At 35.4% G+C, this 20782-nt stretch overlaps 1 protein-coding gene and 1 long non-coding RNA gene across 2 annotated transcripts; both read left to right on the top strand.

Annotated features, from left to right (window-relative positions):
• The first annotated feature begins 424 nt into the window (after window positions 1-424).
• Window positions 425-7931, top strand: LOC9301629 (tetracycline resistance protein, class E). Its single transcript, XM_021035686.1, has 14 exons — window positions 425-805; window positions 1068-1179; window positions 1617-1732; window positions 4660-4782; window positions 4868-5070; window positions 5220-5295; window positions 5560-5646; window positions 5744-5824; window positions 6076-6108; window positions 6280-6333; window positions 6428-6469; window positions 6692-6770; window positions 6867-6937; window positions 7603-7931. The coding sequence occupies exons 1-14, from the start codon at window positions 632-634 to the stop codon at window positions 7669-7671; spliced, it is 1320 nt and encodes a 439-aa protein (XP_020891345.1). The 5' UTR covers window positions 425-631; the 3' UTR covers window positions 7672-7931.
• A 1064-nt stretch (window positions 7932-8995) lies between these two features.
• Window positions 8996-10328, top strand: LOC110231073. The gene is made up of 3 exons (XR_002334158.1): window positions 8996-9539; window positions 9660-10117; window positions 10195-10328. It is a non-coding gene; the product is annotated as an uncharacterized LOC110231073 (long non-coding RNA).
• Window positions 10329-20782: the final 10454 nt, after the last annotated feature.

Here is a 20782-nt window from a genome sequence, read left to right as displayed (position 1 = left end):
GGTGGCTCAAAATTAGCACTTCACCAAAGAACTACGATTTTTGACGTTTTCTGTTTTTCCGGTTTAGTCACCAGATTAATCTTGATGGTTCTTTTCTGTCCATCGGTTATTTTGTAACCTTGGTTTAATCAAACTGATCGTAAACCAACCCAATTATTTGGGTTGTATAACTTTCTTTTAATATTAATGCACCTATTCAAAGAAGAAGAAAAAAACTAATTTTATCTATGCATAAGATAATATATGACGATTGTCAACTCTTGGTTGTACAATTGTAATTAAGTATATAGTCTCGCTTGAAATGAGGCTTGAGTCTAGAATTTTTCAATTGTGATTAAGTATATAGTCTCGCTTTAAATGAGGTTTGAGTAGACAATTTTTCAATTGTAATTAAGTATATAGTCTCGCTTGAAATGAGGCTTGAGTCGACAATTTTTTATTAATATTGTGATTCTTTGCTTTTGCTTACACTCCAACGAAACTAAGAGCATACAAAAAGTAATTATCGAAAGCGAATAAAAGACAAAAGACGCAACACCTCTTTACTCATTCTTAGTATTAATACTTCTCAGGCTTCTTCATCTGCTAACACTTTTTCTTCACTTGCTTACATCACCTAGCTCTCTTAACAATGGAGGAAACGACAACCTTTCATGGACTAGGACACCTCTTCTTCACAATCTTCTTGTACTGCTTCTCATCATTCATCGTGGCTCCTGCGATAACCGATATCAGCATGGCTGCGCTATGTCCCGGAAAAGACGAGTGTTCTCTCGCCATTTACCTCTCCGGCTTTCAACAAGTTGTACGTTCTATCTACAAATTAAACCTTTACTAATGTTCATAATCCTTCAGTTTCCCTTAAATAATAATATTCTTACATTATTTGAGTTTCAAAAAACAAAAAGTAAGTGATTTGTTTTTCCATTGTAAATTTTAACTTATTTTCACAATTAAGTATTAACCGTCCATCGTTTGTCTATTTTCTTAATTTTTACAAAAATATCGTATAAAACAAGAAAAAGGCCTTATTTTCTATAAATAAATATTTAAAATATGGTTATTAGATCACGGGAGTGGGATCGTTGATGATGATGCCATTGATGGGAAGCTTGTCGGACAAGCATGGTAGAAAATGTTTGCTTACTCTTCCAATGACACTCCACATTTTGCCTCTTGGTAGGGTCCCTACTTTGAATCTTATATAAGCTTTTTATTCCAAGTCTAATATTCCTTGCTTGAAAGCAAAACCATCCTATAATGTTTTTTTCATCCTATAATGTTTTTTTCATCCTATAATGTTTCACAAACATTAATTTGTTTATAAAAGTTAAGAGAAACTGCAAATAGCTATTTGATAATTAATATTGAAAATAACTTGTAGTCTTGGTTATTAAAAAATTTATGTTTCAAAGTCATGTAATTTTTTTTAATAAAGTCAATAGTTTAATTACAATCACAGTAATACAAATATATTACAAAACTTATCATCTTGTGCTGTGCACATGCAAGTACGAATCTAATGTCATATATTAACGTTTCATTTTATTGAAAAACATCAATGAATGGTCGGAAATGTATTATTTCGCTGAAAGAAATATTTGTAATAATTACAGCGACATTAGCGTATAGTACTAGAGGGACGACCATCTTCTACATGTACTATGTACTCAAGACTTCCACTTCGATAGTTTGTGAAGGAACTGTTTTTTGTCTTGCCCTTGCTTACGTGGTATGCCATTTTCCTCCTTACTTTTTTTTTTTTGTCATTAAGTGTTAAGACTTAAGATATTTCAAGAAAGGATTTATAAATACAATTAAAGTAGAGCAAACAGTCTTTAACGAGAAGAACATCCTAACGGATAACCTAGGAAGCATGGAATCGCCAAAAGTGATGCGTTTCTCGCTTCGGAAGCGGAAGCGGAAGCGGAATCGCAGGGAATCGCTCGGAATCGTCTTGGAATCGCGATTCCCAAAGTGAGGCGTTTGGAAGCGTGTTGGAACCGTACGATTCGAGATTGGAAGCACCGGTGATGTAGATCGGAATCGTGACTGGAGAAGATGAAGTCTTAGGCTTGGGCATTCGGTAAGAACCGATTAAACCGAACCGAAAGAACCGACTATTTCGGTTATCGGCGCTGACTGTGAGAGGAGGCTTGAACCGATCGGCGAAATTATTTTGAGAATTCGGTTACCGGTTCGGTTCGGTTCGGCATCACCTAACCGAACGGTTCTTCGGTTCTCTCCCACCATCACCTGTCTTTGAATAAGCTTCATGGAACTCCCAAGGAAACGAGGATGAGTTGGGAATGTTGAAGATCCGCCGCCATGGACATGCTCGAAGAAAGACGAAGGACTGAAAAAATAATAAACGAAACGCTAGGTTTAGATGCGTTTAATATATCTAGGCTACTTTGGGCTTATTTAATAGGAAATATGTTAAATGTAACATGGGTTAATCTGTATTTGCAGGCCCAAATTTTGTTACAGCCCAATATCTGTTACATAAAATAGAAAAACCTAAACTTAAATTGTGTTTCTTCAATTTTTTTCTCGCAGCCACTTTCCCTTATGTTTAGAATTTTATGAATTATATATATACACGCTTCCAATATGTATCCGCTTCCTAATTTTTTAGAAAAACTCGCTTCCCCGCTTCCGCTTCCGAGTACCCGCTTCCAATTCCATGCAGCTTAGCGGATAACTAAGACAATAATAGTTCTTTTTTTCTTTTTTGTCAACAGCTTTGACAATAATAGTTCTTTAACAAAAAAGAAAATAATAATAATTGTGTTAACTGTTACGTAGCTATAATTAACTGATAATAAAAAAAAAATTAGTTGCTTTGACTTTTTTTTTAATGCCAATTAGGCGGTCCTTTTTTTTTTCTTCCTTTTTTTTTTTAAATTTGGCCGGTCTGTACTTTTGGATGGCATAAAGAACATTAAAAAATAAGTCATTTAATTTACACAAATATTAAATGAAAACAATACTATTACTATAGCAATATTTAAGTCATATATAGCTAGCGAATGTAAAATAATATATTTTCGAAATAACTCCTATGAAGTCTATAGCAAATTCATTAAGCTTCACGTAGTTATGTTTTTGGAACATATCTCAACTTTTAAACAACATAGTAAACGGTTTCTTGTGTGTGACGTAGTGACAAATGGATTTGGGGTAAGGGATAAACTCGCTCTTTCCCTAGGTTCAAATTCCACTAGAAACAGATATAATATTGAAATTAGGAAGCAAGGATTAGGAACGTATCTGATGTCGGATGATTGTGTTGTCTGGTCACTGCAAAACAAGTTAAAGCAGACCTCTCTAGTTCGATGCCAAGGACGAATGGAAGCCTCAATAGGACAACCTTTCTCTGTCAGGCTGGTTCGCTTCTAGGATTTAGTCATACGACTTAAATTGATTGTGATGGGGTCATGTTGTAGTCATGGACCCTAGTTCAATGCTGATCCGGATCACTCTAGATTATATAAAAATATATGTCCATAGAGTAAATAATTCGTTATCGGGTTCAACTTCAAAAATTACTTTTTAGAAATACAATTAAAAGTGATTCTTTTTCAAATGCTGATAATGATTACAAATATTTCATTAGACTTAAAGATGGAGAAGGAGACTTGTTAGGGTAGCCATAATTACGAAACTCAATTCAATGTTTCATGAGAAGTCCATTAGTTCACGTTATAGTTCATAGCAATTAAAGATTCATACAAATTTGTTAGAACATCAATGGAAGGCAACCTTGATAATTGATTTAAATACAAGTCTTGCTTTATATTTAAAACATCATTTCAACCAGTTAAATAGTCATTAAATTAGAAATTTATAGACCATTCTGGTTTTGTTTGTCATTTTTTTAGGACATCAATGGAATGCAACCTTTGAGAATTTTTTTAAATAATAGACGACAAGTCTTGATTTTTATTTGAAGGAGCGTTGTTTAAAAAACAAAAATATCATTTCAACTAGCTAAACAATCGTTGAATTAGAAATTTATAAACGGCCAATAATATGGTTTTCTTTGTCATTTTTCTAGAACATCAATGGAAGGCAACCTTTTTTTTTTTTTTTTTAAATAATAGACTACAAGCCTTGATTTTTATTTTAAATAGCATTGTTTTTTTTTCAACTATAGTTGAAATGATGTTTTAGTTCCTTAAACAATGCTATTTAAAATAAAATAGAAACAAGACTTGTAGTCTATTATTTAAAAATATTCTCAACGTTGCCTTCCATTCAGGTTCTAAATAGAATTGTTTAAAAAACTAAAACATCATTTCAACTAGTTAAACAGTCATTAAATTAGAAATTTATAGACCAATATGGTTTCCTTTGTCATTTTGAATAATTTAACTAAAGACATTTTGTAATATGAAAAAGTAGGGGTCAATGGCGAGTATCGCTTATCTCGAACTCTCTCGTCAGCAATCTTTGTAATGCTCTATTATTGATTATAAATAGCATATCCTTCGTGCTAATTGTTTTTAGGATTTTAATGTAAATGATGACCTCTTCTGAGATAAAATTGTTGAGGTAGGAAAATCTAAAAGTTTCAAAATATTAATACTGAATAACTGATGAAATCTTTAGAGAACTCCAAAAAAATTTATGAGAGTTTTTTGGGCGAATTTTCAGGCTGATAATGTATCAGAAAGGAGACGAGGCTCCGCGTTTGCAATACTTACCGGAATTACATCATGCGCATTCGTTTGTGCCAATCTTTGTGCTCGATTTTTATCTATTGCTGCGACATATCAGGTATCTCTATATAGTCGGAGTTATATATATGTGTATGTATAGTTAGTATATTTCAGTTAAGATCATCGATATCCTGACTTGTTAGGTCGCAACAGGAATGGGAATTTTATCATTGTTGTATATGAGGCTTTTCCTACCGGATTCGATCCGAGACAATAGCCTCGGTGCTCCTATTGTTATAAGCGAGACATTGAGTTCCTCTTTACTTGAAGATTGTCCTGGACATAGAAATAGAATATTTAGAGCAATTCATTCGGTACGTGAAATGGCATCTCTATTGAGAAGTAGGTGTGTTTTCTTTTTCCTTACTTTTTCTTTCTTAACTTATAACTTGTGATCAGAGAGGATTGATGATTAGTGAAAAAAATCAACTAATTTTTATCCTCTTAGTTTAAAATAAAATTTACATAGATTTCTTAATTAGGTTTATTTTCCAGCGTTCCATTTTTTCAAGTTGCGATGGTATCATTCTGCAGTAGTCTTGCTGAGGCAGGTCTACATGCTTCATCTATGGTAAGCTTATAGCTATGCGATGCGGCTAATAAATGACTATTATTTGGTTTTTAACGTAAATATATCCACAAAAAATAATGAAACATGCTTTTCATTTGTAACTTGAAATGCTAGTAAGGGACAATAACTGGCAGATACTAGTGTATGACGTAGCTCATAAAACTATAATTAGTAAAAATTAATAATTTATATTAGATTTTGCATTTCTAGATATTATTTCTAATAAAATAAATGATTTTTATTTTTGTCGATTGCTTCACACAGTACTATTTAAAGGCCAAGTTTCACTTTAACAAAGACCAGTTTGCAGACTTGATGATCATATCAGGCGCAACCGGATCTATTTCACAGGTAAATAACAATTAATATGCTTACTTTTGTAGCGACTTATGGGAGGTTATTAGTCTTTTTCACATTGTTTAACTTACAAAGAAATGTTATTTCACAGTTGCTTTTTATGCCCATTCTAGTTCCTGCTTTAAAAGAGGAGAGACTGCTCTCAATTGGTCTTTTCTTTGGTGGTGCCCATGTAAGAACTGTGTCTTGTCCTTATTCTTTTCCGCAGTTATTTTTTTTCCCACCATTTTTTGTTCTCTAAACTTTGTATTTCATATTTTTTTTTCTTCTTTTTCACAATAATAGCTTAACTAATTTAAACAAAAAATATATAGTTTATGAAAACAACATCCAATATAGTTTTAGCTGAATGAGCTAAATTATGAGCCCTTAAATTTGGTTTCATGAACATTTTCTTATATGTTGCAATCTTTTATTTTGCAGATGTTCTTGATATGTGTGGCATGGTCCTCATGGGTATTAATTATATCGTTTTAAGAAAATACTTTTCATCCTTTTCATTTTGGATACTTTATTTTTTTTGTTATATCATTTTAGCGTTCATAAGAATTGCCTCTTTAGTGTATCTAATTTTGTGTAGATTTTTGTGAGATCAATTATTGGCTAAAGATAATTTAAAACACACAGGTTCCATATATGGCAGCCATATTTTCACTTTTCTCAGTATTTCCACATTCATGTGTAAGTCTATATATTAGATATATTTTTATGCGAGTTTATAATTAATTTAATTATATCTTGAAAAATATTGTAATTCAACAATTCAACTTTACAGATGCGAAGCATTGTCTCCAAACAAGTAGCATCATATGAACAGGTAACTAACTCTTGGCTTAGAAAACGGATAGAAGTATAAATGATTCAAAGAATGAAAAAAAGGGAGTAGGATTAGATAAAAGATTAGTGGCTTACATGAGAAATATTGTTATTTTTACATGAAATCGAACCTTATTATTTAATTTTTGTGAAATTGGTTTTGACTCTTATCAAATTTAGTTAAATGGTCTATGCAAACTCTAACTAATGGTAACCTATTCAGGGGAAAGCCCAAGGGATTATTTCAAGCATAGATTCCCTTGCAAATGTCATTTCCCCGCTTGCATTTTCACCTCTAACAGGTTTCACTATTTACATAATTCTTGTTTATTAATACTATTTACTTATTAAGATAGAAATGCAACACTTGCTACTAACACAGGTACTTTTTGTTTTAGATTGGTTTCTATCTGAAAGGGCTCCATTTAATTTCCTAGGGTTCAGTATAATGTGTGCGGGGTTTATGATGGTAATATACTTTATCTTTTTGCATTTTCTAAAAATACAAGGAAAAGTTTTTTCGATGGTAATATACTTTACTTAAAGGTTTTCGAAAAATACAAGGAAAAGGTTTTAGCTCTGTTTAATATTCAGATTTATTACCGTTCTTGTATTTGATACCCTCAACTGAATGAACATTAACATAATTAGAAACACCATTCGCTCTCTTAGTCCAAAACTTCCAAACGATGCTGCATTTCAACCTTTTAAAATTAAGGGGTAATAAAATTAACGTTCAATTATAATGTTATTTGGGGTTGGGGTTTTCATTCTTATTTTTGTGGATAAATAGAGTTAATAAAATTTATGTTAGTATATTTTAAGTCAATGCATGTAAACAAAAACACTATGTTATATGAGTACAAGTATTAAACTTAGCTAAATGTTTTGCTTATGTATTTTTGAAAATAGCTAAATAGTTTGATATATTTAAATATATATTTTAAATAATATAATATTGTTGTCCAAGTAAAGAATTGTTTTATTGAATCCAGTATGATACTTAAAATGAAATTGTATATGAAACATAGAAACTTTTTCAATCTATTCCTCAGATTAATTATATTACATTGGTTGGTTTGATTACTAAGAAAGATGATCTATATAATGTTCGTTACTTTATTATTTTTGTAGACTATAGCTTTCATCCAAAGCCTCATGATCAGAGCAACAACTCCAATATCGGATATGGGATCTCCATAATACAGTTCTAAATATCACCAGTCGATTCTTGGTATTATTTTAACCCTTAATATTGTGTATGGTTTTACGATTTCCAAAGTCAGGAATAGCTCCTAGGGGAATCACCATATTTGATGGTCGTTCCTGTTAATTTAGATGTCTTCTTTTCTTTATATTTTTGGTTCAAAGTTAATTTAGATATCTAAAGCAACGAAAAAGCTCCAATATTTGTATCATTTTATTTTCATTTCTAAAATACTAGTTCATTTTATAAATAGGTATATATCTGTGTATAAATACGTATAAATATAATATACAATTACCACCCAAATATATGTTACTTATAATGTAACATACTAGGATATGACCCGCGGTACACCGCGGGTAAATTTTTATTTTTATTTTTTTATTTTGTTATAAACTGATGAATTTGATGTATTAATTTTTTTCTGTTTTATTGGTACCGTAACGTAAGTTTGATTCTGTACGGTTTTTAATAAGATGTAACTCTGTGATATTTTAAGTGTAACAATATTTGGTTTTTATATGGTGAATTTACCATGCGGTACACCTCGGGGTTTCATTGTGTAACTAAAAATTTAAATTTTTGTATTTGTTTAGTTAATATTGTTTGTTATATTTTGTGTTTAATATTGTATAATTGTATTCTGATTGTTAGTTATAGGATTTTATCCGTAGTATACTGTCATATATTAATATCGATCAAAACCCGTCCCGTAATATAACTCCGTCCCGTGATAATTATTATAATTGATCTCTGGGCACAACTGAAGAATAACCAAGAACAAACTCCTATGTCTTATTGGTATCTGATTTCTGTTTACATTATATATTTTCAATAAATAATTTTTTTTTATTAATTTACGCTATTTTATATCTTCCCATTACTTATAATATACTATTAGACCAACCCGTAAAAAACTATATAACGGTATATATGAAAACCCTAACCCATTCCATCACATTATTTGCGATCATTTAAATTTGTTTATCAAGTTAAAAATATTGATAATAACAATTTTTATATAAAAAATATACTCCCTCCGTTTCACAAAGAGTGTCGTTTTAAAGTTTTGATCTCGTTTCATAAAGAGTGTCGTTTTGTGTTTTCAATACAGTTTTAAAGACTAATTCTCTTTTTTAACTTCACTATTTTAGCTTATTAATTAGAGAGATGGTATTATTTAGTGTATTAATAAGGGGTAGAAATGAAATTTGTTTACTTTTCTTAATTTGTGTGAAAAATGTTAGAATGTAAAACAGAGAATGTAATTCACAACAAAACAAAAAATGCTGGAGTACTTTAACTCTATATTACACATTTTTTCACTTGGGTCTAACAAAAAACATAACAGCCCATTAGTCATATTAGCCCAAAACAATAGAAACATAAATCCACTTCCCTTTGTTGTTTTTTCTCCTTCTTCCCACGATTCTCTCTTGCGACCAATGACCAATACTTCGTCTTCCTCTACTTGTTAGTCTCATTGTTCTACATCATCATCTTCTCACTCTCATATCTAATCGTCTTCTCTTGCTCAATGCAAGCTTAATCGAAGACTCAACCTTCAACAAATCTGAATAAGCAACCACAAAAGGCACAAAACCAAAAGATCGGATCTTTCATCAGCTTCTCACTTCAAATTGCTTCATCAATTGTTTCACTTAAGTATTCTATCAATCTCGTCTCCAATTTTATCAAGTGATCATCAAATTGATGAGTTTTGCAATTAGACAAAAAGACGTTTCTTACAACATGCGGAACGATGTTCTTCCATAATCTCTTTTCGCCGATTAGATCCTTCTTGGGGATTTCTTGGAGACTTATGTAATTCACATCGATTTAGTTGTACCTTTATAGATCGCCGGTAAGTCATACCCTTATACAATCAATTTTTCTTCATATGTTTCGTTCACAAATCTGTATAATTTCTGAAATTCTAATGCAAATCCTATCTTTCTTCAATTGGGTGTGAATTATTGCAAAGATAAGACGGATACAATGATTTAAGGTAGACATGAGTGAAGGATCCAACACAAAAAGAAGACTGGAGACGAAAACATCGATTATCTTAATCCGGGAAAGAATTATACGAATTCGATGCGGTGTCAGAAATACATAAATCATCATTCTAGAAGGATAGATTCTCAGACTTTGTTTTAGATCATAATATTTATTTTGTTTTATCGATTAGGACGGAATCTATACTTATGTGTATGCATTTGAATAGTATGTTAATTTATACGAAATCACAGTTTCTTTGAGCTAAATCTGAGTTAAATCTTTTAGCAGTTTTTGATGATCCTCTTCCTACAGTGAACTGCGCGGGAGATTTTGTGAAAAGAGTTGAATCATTGTCTTCGATGGAAAATAACTCTGCAAAGCTTGAAAATGGCAGAACTCCACATTGTTGGACTTTTTTCAGTAGTAAACAAAGTTTCTCAAGTTAGTTTCTTCAAAGCTATACAAAATAATGTAAAAATATAGAAATAAAATGGTTTTCCTTCCTCTTTTCCTCATAGGAAAACATCCCAACAGTCACGAAATAGAAAGTTAGAGCTGGGATGCTTCAAGGTGTGGAAATCGCATTGGGGTTTCCTGAAGGCTCGATTCCTAAACCCGTTTATACACGTCTCATTGACTATTGAGACATTGTAAAAAAAAAAAAAGGTATTAGTCGTTTGCTGTGAATTGCTGGATGTGTTAGAAATGATAGAGAGGTTTGATATTTATAGTGAAGTATAATGTTAGGGTTTTTGGCTCGAAAATCTTGGAGCCGAAGCAAAAAATATTTGATATATTAGCTATCATATCTTCTTGATTTTTATCAAAATGAATGATTCACGAATTTAGGCAAAATTAGGATATTGCGTAGTAGTTTATGGTTAGGATTAGATTAGATCATATATTTTAGAAGATTTGTTTAGTAATTAGTCGAGATTTAGAGAATATAATTAGACAATATTTTGGTTAATTAAATGGCAATATTTACTCTGAAATCTTTGCTAATGTTTTAGGAAAGTCTCATAAGTGTAGGTCTAACGTTTAATGCGGGTCATTTACACATTATTAGGATTTGGTAGATTAGGAAAGTAAATAAGCGAATATTGAGTCGAATTACTTGATTTTTTTTGGCAAGTCTTATTTAAAAGGATCCGAAAGCTGTGATTGGCCAATGAATCGGGTCAAAAAAAAATCCGGGTCAAAATCTTACTAAATACCCGACCCGATTGGCTTTGAACAAATTTGTACTTTAAAAATGTTAAGTAGATAAGTATGATCAGCGTAACCTTAAACTAACTACCTAAACATATCGGTATATGAAAAAGACATCAACTAGTCCTCACCTTAGCCAATCAATTCTGAATTCACGGTTTAGGGATAACAACATCATCAATCTGGTTTAGCAACGATCTTGGTCTGCATCGGTGAATTAACCGGTCAAAGATTAAATAAAATAATTAATACCCATGATTTAATCTCCTAAACCCAATCAAATCCAAAGTTTTGATTTAAATTAATTAGACCCGGTTTAATAATTAAACCAAAAGAAATCTAATAATTTAATAATGATACAGGTCAAATTGATCCTAAAGCCTACTCTCTCAAATAAGAGATCAAATTATAGTACTTAAGGGTCGAATTCCACAAAGTTCTTTTGTTCACACAATAAGTTATAAGTCTCGAAATTAGACTAAATGAAATACTTAAAATTAAAATAGAACAATAGCATGCAATGATATCGGGTGAAAGGATCAATAGATTCAAGCGTCAGATTTAGGGAAATTCTCAAAAAATAAACTATTAATAAATCTAGCAAATTAATTAGGATTATTTAATGAACCGTTCTTGAACTCAAATCACAAATGTATAGCTAACCATCTCTCGATGCGATAACTAACAAGTCTAATATCAGAAATTCCACCTCTCGATGCAAATTCCTAGATCTAGACTAGCATTAAATTCAGGTTTGATAAGTTCACCTTAGTAGATAGGCCGATTCTTATTACACACCTATAAACCAGGCTCATCTAAAGTAGTTCAGGTAGCAGGTGCCCTCTCGGATCAAATACATATTATCCTAAGATCAGGTTCTAGTTAGCTACTCTAGAACAAGCATTTAGAACAACCTAGATGAAGAACACTATGGATTAATCCTAACATGTAATTGATTTACTAGTTCATCTAAATCCCTAATGAGAATCCCTAAACCTAACAAGGAGATTACTCAGACATTATTAATGAAACAGAAAACATGTTGAATAGATTGCAGAATAAGAAATCAAAAGAAGAAAAGGGATTAGAAGAAATCTTCTCTCTAACAAGGTAATGGATCTCTGAAAAGTTGCTCTCTCCAATTATATTCCAAAGGGTTCAAGCACATAGACTTACAGAAGCAAAATACAAAAGTTTCCGGGTAAAGAAACAGAAAAATCCTAAAAACTATTTATAAAGTCTCCAAAAACGTGCAAGGACTAAAATTGCAAATAGGGAAGTCTTCTGGGTAAATTCTGCGGGCTTTAAAACTCTACTGGGCCGCGTATGTTGTCGAGCGACACCAAGGGTGTCGGTCGACACTCATGCCTTGGTTCGAACTGAATTCGTCTCTTCAGCTCCAAATCTTCGGTTAAGCTCCAGAATGATTCCTTTTCTCCAATTTCGTCGAACGTGTCAAAACCTGAAAAGACTCAAAAAGACACTAGAAACAACAGAAAGACTCTAAAACTAACACGTAAATCACGGTTAAAACCAGTAAAATCCATGTTATATCAACTCCTCCAGACTTAGCTTTTGCTTGCCCTCAAGCAAAACGCAAAAACCGAACCCGTGGAAGAAGTTTGAAAACATAGAAACTCCCAATTTCTCTAGCCTATTACCTTGATTATTCAAACCAAATCCAAATGCCTAGCAGATCGCATCAAATCCTAACCACCATGTAATTCTCCGCAAGCATTCTCAACATTCCAAATTCCAAACCAAATTCCACAACTATATCCTATAGCCCTCATCGCATAAATCCCATCAATAAAATCAGTACTCAAGAACCTTCTAGACTCATTTCCGTACTATACCATGACAAATCAACCATTACAACATATTTAGGTACTCTTTCTCTCCTAGACTTGTTCCTTTTCAAACCATTTTTTTTTAGCTTCAAAGGTGTAAGCGAATAATGGTATCATCGAAATTTTCCTAACCTCGCATCCAACCTTCGTGTGATCATTCCTCTTCAAGTAAAATAATGAGATCACGGGAAATTTTCCTATCCCTTTACTCCAAAAGAAAATCATCTCAATCTTTATTTTTTTTTTATTTTTTTTATTTTAGAATAAGGGAGAGGAGTACCATTCTTTTCCACATTGGTCTCATTTATCATGTATGAACGAGGAGTCAAGTTCTACGAATACTAACCTTACAGATTAGGTGAAGAGCATAAACTTTGCTCAGGCTTTAGCGGATTGTGTTGGAAACATGGATATCCTCTGGTCTATCGATTAACTCTCTGGATTTTCCATTAGTTGGATTGAATTGAATCTGCAGCATTAAACTAGCCAGGCAATAATCTAGAGAAAAGATCATAATTTCTAACAAAATTTTGACTCCATAAAACGACTCAAAAGAAAAAGAAAAATAAGAATAAGACTCAAAAAGAAAAACATAATTAGTAAGTGCCTCCCCAGACTTAAACGACATTGTCCCCAGTGGCATTCAAACCGGAGTTAGCGAAAAAGAAAGGAAAATAAAATAAAAATAAAAGAAAAAGAAAAGAAAAGAAACTTGTAGAAGCATCAGCGTCCGTAGTTCCTTGTCCTGCATCATCAACAGAAGAAACAAGCACTCGAAAATCTCGTGGCTCGTTTACTTGTGAAGCCTTCTTCGAAGATATGGAAGTATTAATTGAAGAAGGTAAGAGATGAGGAGGAGATGAACAATACCTTTGCTGATCAAGGCGTGGAAAGCGTGGGCGAGGTGATCTGTATGGCTCAGGAACAGCTCCCGAACTTGTGGCAGTGTTTGCAGTCTCGTGAGCAACGTTTGCTGAAAGCGGTGTCTCTGGTCGTCGAGGGTGTCGATCGACACAGGTGTGTCGATCGACACCGGTCCGTCTGCAGGAGGCTGAATGGTGAGCTGAGCATTGTCGGGTTCCTTCGGCGTAGTAGATTGCAATTCCTTCTCAAATTATTTTGTAGATTCAACAGAGAAGGACTTATCACTGAGAATTAGAGGTGTTCGTGGTCCTTTCATGTCGAAATCCATCTTCACATCACAAACATCCAACGAAATCTGTCCTTTCTTCACATCAATCTTTGCACCAGCTGTGGCTAAGAAGGATCTAACCAAGATAAGAGGATCCTTGGGTTCGACATCGTAGTCCAGCACTACGAAATCAGCAGGTATGAGAGAGTCACCAATCTTCACAGGAACATCCTCCAAGATTCTTTCGGGAATACGCTTAGAACGATCCGCGAGAAGCAAAGTGATTCTTGTCGGCCTGTAAGACGTCATACCAAGACAGAAAACAACTGAATGTGGCATAAGATTAATGCCAGAGCCAAGGTCACATAATGATTTCTTGAACCGGCTTATAGAGATGGAACAATCAAGAACAAAGCTTCTTGGATCATGTAGCTTCTCAGACATTCGACTCTGGATAATCGAGCTAACGTATTCAGACACAACCACTTTCTTCTTCCGCTCTTTCGTAGCTTCCTGCAGCACAATCAAACTGATGTCCTTGGTGAGCAAAGCAGCTTCCTCAGAACAAATACCATTATTCACCAAACGCTTGACATAGCGATCAAGTGTTGGAGAAGATGTCTCGGGATTGACTTTAGGAATAGAAGCCAAGATCTTCTCCATTATGGCCTTGTAGCGAGCATCCTGAATCTCCTGCTTAGAGTGACGCTTCCTAGGAAAAGGAACCGGAGGCGTGTAAACATGCTTGGTAGGTGGAAAAACAAGTGCATAAGGAGCTGTTTTGACCCAGTGTCGAGCGACACTAGATGAGTGTCAGTCGACACTATCAGAAGTTGTCGACTTCTCCGAATCGTGATTGCTCGATCCTTCAGAAGTTGAGATTGGATTGCTGTCAAGAGAGTGTCGATCGACACACAGGCGGTGTCGGTCGACACCAAAGCTTGGTGTCGGGCTGGGAGAGACTGTAGCGGTCGCAACTCTCCGTCAAACATCGAAACTTCTTCGAAGGATGGATGGTGTCGATCGACACCCTGATGGTGTTGGTCGAAACTGAGGAGTGGAGTCGAGCTGTTGGAGGTTGTGTCGATCGACGAGTCTTCGTCAAATGTCGTTTTCCATGGGAAACAGACGGGTGTCGAGCGACACCAGCGTGTGGCGCTCGACACTGGATCTGCAGCTGCGAGCTCGAGTTCGTCTTCAGTATCTAACTCTTCCCAGACATCATCTCCATCACGAATCAGAATCACATTACATGTCCTCTTGGGATTTGCATCAGGCATACCAGGGAGAACACCATCTTGTCGCTTAACAGCGGCGACAGTTTGAGCAACTTGAACACCGAGCTTCTTCATATGAGTGTTCAAAGTGTCAATCTTGCCATTCAAATCAGTGTAGATGGCATCAAACTTCCCATTAAACTCCACTGTAAGCTTGGTATGCCCCTCTAAAATCTGCTCAAGCATTGTTTCCATCTTACTCTCGGGAGTGGGTGCAGGTGGGTTTTGGTAAGTTGTGTTCCCGTAGGTCCTCTATAAGCTACTAGTGTGCGGATATGTCTTCTGAAACGCTGACCTGTTGTTGAAGCCAGAGTTGTTCTGATTCCCTGTGAAACGCTGACCAACGAAATTACCTTGAGGAGGCCCAAACTTCCTGTATCCTTGTCCATCATTGTAGAACACTCCTTCTTCAGATTCTTCCTCTGGCTCAATAGTCTCAACCTCTGCAGCAAAGTGAACAGCTTTCTTTCCCGTGAGGAGGCTGTGAACTGAATCCAACTTTGCATTAACTTCTACGAACTGAGAACCAGTAATTGTGCCTGCAATCTTCTTTCTCTCAAAGTCCGCGTTCTTCGTGTTGTTGCCACATGCAAGATTCTCAATGAGAGCTACAGCATCTATGGGGTACCTGGTGTTGAAGTTACCATTGCTCGCAGCGTCAAGAGCCATCTGGTATCTCTAATCTATTCCTCTGAAGAATGTACCGATAAGCTGAACTTCACTGAAACCATGATGAGGGCAATCTCGTTGGTACTCCTTAAATCAAACCCAAGCAGCTTTGAATGCTTCTGCTGGTCCCTAAGTGATTGTAGATAACTTGTTGCACAGCTCCTCAGACTTGCCATCATCGTAGAAATTATTGAGAAAAGCTATTTTGATACTCTGCCAGTTAGTCAAAGATCCTGGCTTCAACTGCTTTAGCCAAGAAGCTGCTTCCGCAGCAAGTGAGTATGGGAAGAGCTTGCAGAGAAGGTAGTCATCCGAAACTCCATTAGCCTTAATGCTAGATACCAAGTCCTCAAATCGCTCGATATGATCCATAGGCTGTTCAGTGGAGAAGCCATGGAAAGGATGTTGACCCACAAGAGTGAAGTATGCGGGTTTCAACTCGAAGTCATGTCTCTGGAATGGGGGAGGTACGATCGCTGATCGATTAGCATAGAACAGGTCTGGCCTGTTGTAATCCCCAGAGTCATCTAACGAGCCACCGCAACAGGCGGTTGTTGTTGGCCCTGCTGGCCAACTCGGATTTGCACATCCATAGGAGGTTGGTGTCGAGCGACACCCTGGTGGTGTCGAGCGACACCATCGACGTGAGCTACCACTGCGTCTGGTGGAACGGCAGGATTGTGGATATTAGGATCATCCACAATCAGATCCTCAGGGATGACAATCCCTTGATCATCCAATCTCTGTCCAGCCTCATTGTAGGCTTGTCCATCATCATTTCTCAAAACCCCTTCTTCATCAGCTCTAATTTCTCCATGAACCATTGTTGATGTTTTGCGAGCTCTGCGGTTGGTGCGTTCTAGCTTTTCCAAGTCGAGTGTAGACAAATTGACGAGGTTCTTCTCTTTGCTGCTCCGAGTTATGCGATTAGGCATGCACCTGAAACACAAGAAAAACAAAAGAAAGAAACGCGTAAGTATAAAAAAAAAATCAAAATCTAGACAAAATTTCTAAACAAGACTTAATGGTGATTCCCAAGAACTCTGGCAACGGCGCCAAATTTGATACATGTCAAATTGATCCTAAAGCCTACTCTCTGAAATAAGAGATCAAATTGTACTACTTATGGATCGAATTCCACAAAGTTCTTTTGTTCACACAATAAGTTATAAGTCTCGAAATTAGGCTAAATGAAATAATTAAAATTAAAATAGAACAATAGCATGCAATGATATCGGGTGAAAGGGTCAATAGATTAAAGCATCAGGTTTAGGAAAATTCTCAGGAAATAAACTATTAATAAATCTAGCAAATTAATTAGGATTATTTAATGAACCGTTCTTGAACTCAAATCACAAATGAATAGCTAACCACCTCTCGATGCGATAACTAACAAGCCTAATATCAGTAATTCCACCTCTCGATGCAAATTCCTAAATCTAGAATAGCATTAAATTCAGGTTTGATAAGTTCACCTTAGTAGATAGGCCGATTCTTATTATACACCTATAAACTAGGCTCATCTAAAGTAGTTCAAGTAATAGGTGCCCTCTCGGATCAAATACATACTATCCTAAGATCAAGTTCTAGTTAGCTACTCTAGAACAAGCATTTAGAACAACCTAGATGAAGAACACTATGGATTAATCCTAACATGTAATTGATTTACTAGTTCATCTAAATCCCTAATGAGAATCCCTAAACCTAACAAGGAGATTACTCAGACATAATTAATGAAACAGATAACATGTTGAATAGATTGCAGAATACGAAATCAAAAGAAGAAAAGGGATTAGAAGAAATCTTCTCTCTAACAAGGTAATGAATCTCTGAAAAGTTGCTCTCTCCAATTATATTCCAAAAGGTTCAAGCACAGATAATTACAGAAGCAAAAGACAAAAGTTGCCGGGTAAAGAAACAGAAAAACCATAAAAACTATTTATAAAGTCTCCAAAAACGTGCAAAGACTAAAATTGCAAATAGGGAAGTCTTCTGGATAAATTCTGCGGGCTTTAAAACTCTAAACCGTCGAGATTCCTTGCTGGGCCGCGTATGGTGTCGAGACACCAAGGGTGTCGGTCGACACTCATGCCTTGGTTCGAACCGAATTCGTCTCTTCTGCTCCAAATCTTCGGTTTAGCTCCAGAATGATTCCTTTTCTCCAATTTCGTCCCGAACGTGTCAAAACCTGAAAAGACTCAGAAAGACACTAGAAACAACAGAAAGACTCTAAATTTAACACGTAAATCACGGTTAAAACCAGTAAAATCCGTGTTATATCAAATAACAACTAAAATTCAACTCCATAATCCATAATCACATGATCGACTCTGGTATAAACAATTCCAACTTCATCTTCACGTTTGCACAATACCACAATTAACTCACGATAATTAAGTTTGGTTTAAGAACTCAATTACACACGTAAGATCGCTTGGTTTAGATTGGCTTTAAGATCCCGGTTCAATAATCTAAACAACACAACATCAACGACACGAGAATGAGACGGGCCGATACCTTTCTCGGTGATTACTATCGATGGGTCACCTTAGCAGCTAGACGAGGTGGTTCAAGCTCAGAGTGGCTAGGTCCTCATAGTTCAACAGTCACAAGCAAACAAAACAACAAAGCATAAGACAAGGCCAGAGATTTCATGCACAAGTTACTATATAGATCTAGGGTTTCCTTACCTTTAACGGCCTATACAATGGCTACGGCTGCTCCGTTGACAGTGGCCTACATCTCCGGTGGTGGCTGTTGTATTCTGTTTAGTATATGTATATTCATGTATGTATTTGTATATGTGTCCATATCGTCGTCCCCCTTATGGACGGAAGAAAGAAAGTTCGAACCAAAACAAACCCTACCAGAGAATCTTGGGTGGAGAAGAGGAGCAGTGAGGTCTCACGTGGAAAGTGATGGAGGAGGAAGTGATCTCGTCAGCGTAAAGAGAGACAAAATAAAAGGAAAATCTGTGAAGGCTTATTTAAGGCAACGTTTGGAGGTCGAAACGTTCATCAATCTCGCCCAAAATTTGTGGAGCTCTTAATAGTACGACAACTAAATATTTAACAGTTGGATCATGATTTTAACAGTAAGTTATTGTTTTATTCGTGTTTCTATGGCACATTTGTATAAAGTATATGATGCTAAGTTCTATTGTTTGATTTGACAAACGAGGTTGGATAGACCTGAAGCTCTGCAGGAGCATTCGTGGTGCATGGTTCTATTCTTAGGTTGATGGAGAACCAAGCTGAAACTTGGTGTTATGTTGAATTTTATGTTGTAACGCTTTTAACATAGTTTAAGGTTAAGTCGAGCATACCTATATGTTACATATTTTATTAAATAAGATATATTTGAATGATGATTGTATATTCAAACTGGAAAAATTGAATTTGGGGACGAATTCTCGATAAGTGGGGGAGAATTGTAAGACCCAAACAAGCCCAACAAAGGCAAAGAGAACCTGTACTAAAACCAAAAACCAAAAGAGAACGTGTATGTATGTGTGTATATAGTGTTTTCTTCGTCGTCATTGCCGCAACTTCTGGCCATCACCATCACCAATCAAAATACTCATTAAATCTTGATCTCAAGTCATCGTCACCCAACCTTGTTGAGTTCAAAGCTGTCGTTTATGGGTGTAGTTGTGTTTTCGATTAAGAACAAGTGGAGAGAAACGAATTGCTCCTCACGAACCGTAACGTTGAGCCGTAGTCATCACTGTTCGTCACTGGCTCATTGGATAAGGATGCCTAACCTCATGTTAGTCTATGTTAGTTTCTTGAGGATTGGTGGCTTACATCTCAAATTAATTGTGTTTCGAGGGAAAAAGAGGAAGGAGAGATCAGTCAAGTAAAGATGTTGGTGAAACTTTTCCCGTCTGATCTGAAAGAACCAGATCACAATTTTGGTGTCGCTGGATAGATCTCGCTGCAAGGAAGTCACATCAACCAACAGATCGTTGTTACGAGGTATATTCCATCCGGAAAACATGTTTAAAGTTGACGAAAAATCACAGTTTCTGAACCCAGAATTAACTAAGTAACATATTTCATATTCAAGTTGGCCTTTTAGAGAGTATATTCCGGCCATCTCGGAGCAGGGGAGGACAAGCTGACAGTGGGTACGTTTAGAGGGAGTGTCAGGGAAGCAACCGGAGCCGTTGTTGTCACCAGAAAAGGTAAATGCCTAACCGCTATGACGTTTGCTTTGTACGCAAGAAACACCTGCAACTGGTTAATCTAAAACCCTAAAATAACAGATCTTAGGTACCTTCTTTGGGGCAGTGTTTCGAGGTTCAAAACTTATCCGATCAAGCTGAAAGTTTGGGGAGAGCTGCGTGGTATAGCAATCTTCAAATGCAACGGTGGGATTAAGAATTTAACGGTCCATTGTGAAGTTACTAGTGCGTTTGTTTGGATACGTAAGTGAGCTGTTCTTCGTCATCAAAAGGCAAAGGTGATGGTGTGATCTGCGGAGATGTGATTACAAGTTTCTATTTTTATGCTTCATGATTCACTTGCATAGGATTAGATCTGTTTTCTTAGTAGTAATGACTTGTTAATTAGGATTGATGATATGATAATTGTTTTAGTTTTATAGGATGATTGTGTTAATGTCACAGAGATGACAAGCTTTATAGGATGATTGTGTTAATTGTTTTAGTTTATATGATAATTGTTTTAGTTATATGTGTTATATGAGAAAGTGGAATTACAATCTTTTGAGATGATGAAAAGTAGAACAGTGGAAAAGTGGAAACTGGTCTACATTGAATTGACGGGTTCTTTGTAGCTCACTAAAAGACTGAAGAGTCCAGTGGAACGAGATAGGTTCAAAGGTCAGTGGAGATGATCGAACCTGGTATTGATGTGTAGATCTCGCTAAGGGCGAGAATGAATTTTATGTTATAGTTTGCATAGTGGTGCAGATTATATGAGTGTTGTGTCTTTTTCTGTGA

This window comes from Arabidopsis lyrata (genome assembly GCF_000004255.2).
Source record: "Arabidopsis lyrata subsp. lyrata unplaced genomic scaffold ARALYscaffold_8, whole genome shotgun sequence".
Lineage (NCBI taxonomy): Eukaryota > Viridiplantae > Streptophyta > Magnoliopsida > Brassicales > Brassicaceae > Arabidopsis > Arabidopsis lyrata.
Note: the sequence above shows the minus strand (reverse complement) of the source record. Positions and strands in the feature narration are given on the sequence as shown.